The sequence below is a fragment of the Amphimedon queenslandica genome, unplaced genomic scaffold (assembly GCF_000090795.2).
Source record: "Amphimedon queenslandica unplaced genomic scaffold, v1.1 AMPQUscaffold_12500, whole genome shotgun sequence".
Lineage (NCBI taxonomy): Eukaryota > Metazoa > Porifera > Demospongiae > Haplosclerida > Niphatidae > Amphimedon > Amphimedon queenslandica.
In genome coordinates this window covers 14,073-20,713 of record NW_003547263.1, presented here as the reverse complement: position 1 = coordinate 20,713, position 6,641 = coordinate 14,073, and the positions used below count along the sequence as shown (strand labels likewise).

The window sequence follows — 6,641 nt, the reverse complement described above, 5'->3', positions numbered from 1 at the left end:
ATGTACATGTACATGTAATCCTTTATCTCCATGTCTCTCACTATTTAGAGTGTTGATAGAAAATGTGTGTCATTTACCTGACACATTCCCAGAGACTCAAAGTATCTTGAGGTACGTTATTCCGCTCATCATCCTGCCCCTCCCCCACCTCCTCTGGTCTCTTGTACAGCTGTGTGTTTGGTACCAATACAACAAGGTTAGGACACACAGTCAGTGTATGTACATGTACATGTTTGTACTTTTATGTTTTGACAAATTTTAGCAACTTAAAAAATTGTAGAAATTTTAATTTTGATTAGAATGAGCTCAAACTTTTTATACAACATCAGAATATGTACATGTCTGTATCGAGAAAATTATAGAATTATAGCTATCTGTTTTCTAGCATTAATGAGATCTTATTACAAATACAACGAGACACCAAAGGTGTGTGGCCTCGCCCCTAAAGCTGCTTGGGATGTGTTATGCTTAGCTAGCCTAAGCCAGTACATTTAAATGATATAGATCAAAAGTGCTGACAGCCTGGACTAAGCAAGTGTGAAAAGTATGATGGGACTCTAGAATCCCAAAAATTGGTAAAACGTGTTCATAAATTCCCATTAGCATCTCAAGATTTATCACTTATTTATACAGTATATTTATACTTATTGCACTCTCATTTTAAAAACATCATGGGTTTCATAACCACAGCTATTGTTGTGGCCACAATCTATCAAAAACATGCTATGCAAAAAAATTAGAAATTGTGCTTTTGAGGCCAAGGGATTATCATAACAGCTAGCTTCCTAGCTGCAGTTACACTAGCTCTTGCATGCTTGCAGAACTGGCAAGCTGCAGGGCCAACTCCCAGCTTGGTGCTGCTTGGAGGCGTGGCATTAATGCAGCAAGACCATGTGAGAGGGAAGCTTCACGTTTTTTTCTCTTCTTCTAAGCGCTATATGATGTTATAATGGCACAAATACTGTTGCCTAGATAGATTGAGTGACTTAAGAGAGTTTAGGATCCTTAGACTAGCCATGGACTAGCGAACTACTGCTACAGCACTTTACTCGGGATGAAATTCGAGTAGCTATAACTCACCAAAAAGGAAGATTTAGAGTCCCACACATATTAAATAAATAAATAGTCTTGATCTACTGGGAAAGAGTCTCATTTACATCCAGAGTACTACCGCTATTGCTGGGCATTTTCTCGTGAGTTAAAAAGCTTGTACTACCTAGAGCTGTTCTCGAAACATCTCGAAGCAGTAAAGCAAGACTTTTCCTAACAGAAGAGAAGCTCTCACAGGTTTAGAGCACGCAATTGTAAAGATATACATTCTCAAAGACAAAATCTAGCACACAGAATGAATGAACGAGAGCACTAAAGTGCGTACCCTCGACACAATCTGTATGTAAAAGTTTCAATAAATTAAGAGAAAATAATTGGTGAAAGTTTTGAGACAGAGAAGGAGCTTCAGCATGTACTAGATTTATTAAAACTTAGTGAATGTTTTGAGACAGAGAATTTTTTGTTTTTTTAGACAAAGAGCTCCAGCATATTTGCTGCCCTGCTGCTAGCTGCAGCAATGTAAAGGTGTGGCTGCAATGAAGGTGTGGCTCAATCAAGCCATGCTCCACCATAGATATTAGAGTAAATAAAAGGGATAGGAAACTTCCGTTCCCGGGAAATCAAGCTATTTACCCTAGAAAGCGGAGGAATCCGGATACCAGTATACTCTAGCTGTTATTTTCCATCGCCACAATGGGCGACTAGCCTGACTAGGCCATAATTCGTCCCTTGTAATAGCAAAAGTATGCTTCACAAAGACAAGATAATGGGCGGAAGACCCAGAATAACTCATCTAGATTCTGTATTCTGAAGTCTCTTTAGTCATTACTCGTTCAAGCAGTGAGATAATGGTACCCAACTAAACGCGGAAAGTTTACTTGTTTTTGAGCATAAAATGTGGAGAAAACAAGCTTTTGGAATTATTAAAGTTGGAAGACCTAAAGAAAAGAATTCTTTAATAGGGGCTTGCTTTAAATCTTTCATTTATAATATTGCTTTTGAGATAATGGGGACCAAAGAACAAACTAGTACTTTTTAAACTTTTAATCGCTAATAAATGCAATAGAAGAGCGTAAATCTTGCTATTTTTGGCTACAGCATGATAGTGGTATAACAGCTGATTTCTTTGAAGTATCATATGGCACTGCAATCACTACTATGCAAGTGCTATAGGTGAGAATCAGTGCTGCAGAGATGGAGAGAGCAAGTCTGGCCAGGGGTAACTAGCTTAAGTTGCTAGGCAACCTAATAATCTCAATGGAATAATCCACCCACGCAACGGAAGTTTCCTATCCCTTTCATTTACTCTAATATCTATGGCTCCACCCCCACACACAGTAAATGGTGGCACATGGCCTAAGTGGTGAAGAAAGCTTTGGTTTTTCTCGACTTTTAAACAGTTTAGCATACATTTGTTAGGCTCTATTTGTTGCATACAAACTGCTATCTAGTCCCTAATGTTAAAAGACTCTGGCTGCTACCTCGGGAGAAGAGAGCCTCGTCTAAACTCACAAGGTATGAAAGTTTGGACTATCATATCTTTAAAACGAAGACGATTGGAGCAATTCCTCTCATATTAATGAAAGATGAGGCTTTGCTTAATTGTTTTATCTGCCCTGTTGCTCTTTTGCTTTCACTACGAAAGAGCTGCAGGAGAGCCGACTACTTTTGGCGACTTTGCCAGCTTCTTTTACCACGGAAAAGACAAATCAAGGATTCCCAAGACGGAGAATAACTTTTTCTAGAGCTAGTATTGATTATATGACTCTCCAGGACAAGACAAGAAAGCAGTGTCAGCTCAAAAGTGGAGGTCAAAGCGAACACACAGACAGGACGACTGCTTTACCCTCGACCAACGCCTACGCGGTCTCGGGTAATGAAACACAGACAGACAAACCGAGTACCTAGTCCTCGCCTACGCAAAGCTGGGCGAGGCCAACAATGCAATTACTGCACTGATCCATAAAATAAATTTTAGGTGTGGTCAGCACTTAGCACTGAGTGCAAACATGGCACGTGGGTAGGAGAAAGAAGAAAAGCTGAAATTTATTTTAGCATCTGAAGCTCTATTCAAAGAAAGAGTAAGCACAAAAAATTGCCTAGATATTTAAAAGAGACTGAGATAGTTTGGTTGCTCCTGCTTTCCCCAGTGCTGCCTGAAAATTTTTCGAAGAGGCTAAATCACAAACTTTGAGCAACTGTAACTTGCAAACAAAAAAGAGATTAGAAAATTCCCACATATTTTTTAATCTATGTACTTTTCTCTACCTATCAATGCTAATCTTGACCAAATAGAGGGAAACACGAAGATTTGGCTAGGAAAAGTGGTCTATTCTTGAAATATTCAGCTTTTGCTACCACGGATTGCTATGAAAACACAACGGAGCTAAATAAATTATCTTTTTCTGAAAGCTTAAAAAGAATTATAACTCAGGAGAGCTCAGTAAAAAAGATATTGACTAGGAATTAACAGGAATTTTCGTGACAGAATGACAGACAGAACGAGAGCACTAAAGTGCATACCCTCGCCACATCAACAGTTTTAATAAATTAAGAGAAAATAATTAGTGAAAGTTTTGAGACAGAGATGAAGCTTCAGCATGTAATAGATTTATTAAAACTTAGTGAATGTTTTGAGACAGAGAATGTTTTGTATTTTTTAGATAGAGAGAAGCTTCAGCATGTTTGCTGACTGCTGCATGCTGCAGCAATGTAAAGGTGTGGCTGCAATGAAGGTGTGGCTCAATCAAGCCATGTGATGGAGTAATGGTGGGCTAAGTGGTCAAGAAAGCTTTAGTTTTTCTCGACTTTTAAACAGTTTAGCATACAATTGTTAGGCTCTATTTGTTGCATACAAACGTCTATTGAGTCCCTGATGTTTAAAGACTCTGGCCGCTACTTCTGGAGAAGAGAGCCTCGCCACAAGGTATGAATGTTTGGGCTCTCATATCTTGAAAACGAAGATGATTGGAGCAATTTCTTACATTATAATAAAAGATAAAGTTTTGTTCTATTGCTTCATTAGTTTTTTGCTATGATTCCTTTCACGATGAGAGAGTTGTGCGAGTGCCGACCTAAGTTTAACAACTTTGTTAGCTTTTGCTCCTGCGGAAAAGATAAATGAAGTGGTAGGCTGATAGGAACAAACTTTTCCTAGCTCTAGTGTTGATTATAAGACTCTTAAGAACTCAAATAGAAAGCAGCAGAGGCTTGAAAACAGATTTGGCTTGGACACACACACTGACAGGACGACTGCTTTACCCTCGCTTCCACGCCTACGCGTGGGCTCGGGTAATGACAACCCAACTGCTTAGTACCCGCCTACGCAAGCGTGGCGAGTCCAATAACAGCTTATAATCAACAGTGAAACTACAACTTGAAGATAAAATACTCGATATACAAACAATAAAATAAACAAGAATGTTTACAAATCCAACGAAGTAGCTCAAAAACATCATCAATTTAAAATGAACACAATAAAATTACTATAATTATTTTTAAAAGTCAAACATGCATACTGGTAATTATAATTCTAGCAGCTTATTTGCAAACTGAGACTCATTGACAGTTGAAGATCTGAGTGCGTTTAGTAAAGTCTCCCATGTAAATGGACGTGTAGCAAGATCCTCCCACAATTGAAACACGTCGCTTATTCCTTGGTTATTCTCCTCTATATCATCAAGCTGGGGAGGAGTCAGTGCTAACGCCAGTCCCACTTCACACCATTTACTTGTTAAATGAGGAATGACATAAAGAGATAGGTCTTTGTGTGTTAAATCTAGTGATAAGGATAATAAATTAATGTAATGTTAAAATGCAGCTAATATAATAATTTATGTACTTTTTTGAACAAGAGGAATGCCATTGGCAATAGGTGTCCTGTCTAGAACACTAGAATATTGATCAGTCACTAAAGAACTTCCAAGAAATGACATTTGTTGCCCCACATTCAACTGAGAATATTCACCATGATGTGATTGTAATGGCTGTGGCTTCATTGTTGCATCACCATTATGTTGACATTCATCATAGACAGGAATTCCTTCAATGTTAAGTCTGGAATATGTTCCATCATTAGGAAGCGAAGGATGAACATGTTCATGATTGTGTCCTAGTATGTCATAAGTTTCTGTGATCTCAGGTTTGATATCAGAGTAAGCAGATGGGTTAGGGTCATATGCTGGCGGCACTGGAGGAGCATTAGGATCAGGTTCAATGTCAATGTAATTCAATTGAATCTAAAATAATTTTAAAAGAACAATACTATTTATTGTGACTAACTGGGTTATTTGGTGGAGCTGAAACATAAGTGCTGCTGGTACTGATTGGTTTCTTTCCTTTTTTCTTTTTACTATAATATCGAACTGTGAGGCTAATACTTACTGCCACAACTGTTGTAAGAAATTATGTCACTATTGTGAAATGTGGGGCTTACCAATAATTAAAAATACTACTGCTGCAAAAATACCACAAATTAAAGCAATTACTCCACTGTTTGAGGAATTTGATGACATTGTTGAATTTACATGTATAGTAGGCAAAATTGTTTCAGTTAATATATCTATAAATTAATTTGCACCAAAATACTTCAATATAATTTCTCATACCTAATTTAGAGCTTGAATATGAAATCGATGATGTAACTAAACTATTTGTTATATGTGGAAAAGGCATTACAGATGATGAATGAACCGATGACATTAAAACTGAAGACGTCAAGTCATCAATATCAATACCAGTTAATACAGCAGCAGGATTAGTAGTACAGTCCTCCATTGATTCACATGCATACAGTGTTAAGTTATTACCAGCTGGTATGTTAGTAATACACTCAGTAAAGTTCAACTGATCATTACAAGATATACTGTAATACACTGGTTGAACTGACTCTTCATAATTAGTGATGTGAATATAAATAACATTAGTTGTACTGCCATTGACAAACTGAAATTGAAGACAAACTTTGTTAAATGTAACATTAACCACTGTTACGTTCTGAAGATCAAAAGTACCTTAGTGATAACAAATAACAAGCAATAGAATATTAATGTCACTTACTAATTCTTATAGGGTTGCTTCCAAACACTGCTCTATTTCGATAGTATATGATAACACTGGTGTCAAGTATCTCTCTTGATGGAAGATTTATAAGAATGAAAAGTAAAGTGGTATTATAAGAACTACTATTAGTGGATACATTTGTTGATGAATAACAAGTACTGGAATTACTAACAGTACAACCAGTTACTGTAATATTAAGAAGTGACACTCCAGTACACAACTGATAAGCCTACAGTAATTAAAAAACAGGTGTTACAGTGAAACCTGTGTGTCCGGAATAGACAGGTTTGACTGTAGTGTGTGTGTGTGGGGTGAGGATATTAAACTAACTGATAGTAAGTAATGTAAACTCCAACTATTGTTTATGTGGTATGTCAAATGTTCTTGATAAGTGCTCTGGAAATTTGAACCTATCAAAAAACAATAAATTAATTGTAAAATTTATGTTTCATACTTGATTGAAATCCAACTGTTATGTTACTAGTAGATCCATTCCCAGCTTTATTAGCAGTTGTAATGTTAAACAGATA

General features: G+C 37.0%; 1 protein-coding gene and 2 long non-coding RNA genes across 3 annotated transcripts; all 3 read right to left on the bottom strand.

Moving 5' to 3' along the window:
• Positions 1–4,012: 4,012 nt before the first annotated feature.
• LOC109587631 (uncharacterized) lies at positions 4,013–4,387 on the bottom strand. The gene is made up of 2 exons (XR_002187717.1): positions 4,199–4,387; positions 4,013–4,155 (listed from the first exon to the last, which is right to left on the bottom strand). It is a non-coding gene; the product is annotated as an uncharacterized LOC109587631 (long non-coding RNA).
• Positions 4,388–4,488: 101 nt separating this feature from the next.
• LOC109587632 (uncharacterized) lies at positions 4,489–5,918 on the bottom strand. Its single transcript, XM_020003861.1, has 5 exons — positions 5,658–5,918; positions 5,486–5,611; positions 5,332–5,441; positions 4,892–5,288; positions 4,489–4,828 (listed from the first exon to the last, which is right to left on the bottom strand). The coding sequence occupies exons 1-5, from the start codon at positions 5,824–5,826 to the stop codon at positions 4,575–4,577; spliced, it is 1,056 nt and encodes a 351-aa protein (XP_019859420.1). The 5' UTR covers positions 5,827–5,918; the 3' UTR covers positions 4,489–4,574.
• Positions 5,919–5,921: 3 nt separating this feature from the next.
• On the bottom strand, positions 5,922–6,641 carry LOC109587633 (uncharacterized). The gene is made up of 3 exons (XR_002187718.1): positions 6,566–6,641; positions 6,109–6,521; positions 5,922–6,062 (listed from the first exon to the last, which is right to left on the bottom strand). It is a non-coding gene; the product is annotated as an uncharacterized LOC109587633 (long non-coding RNA).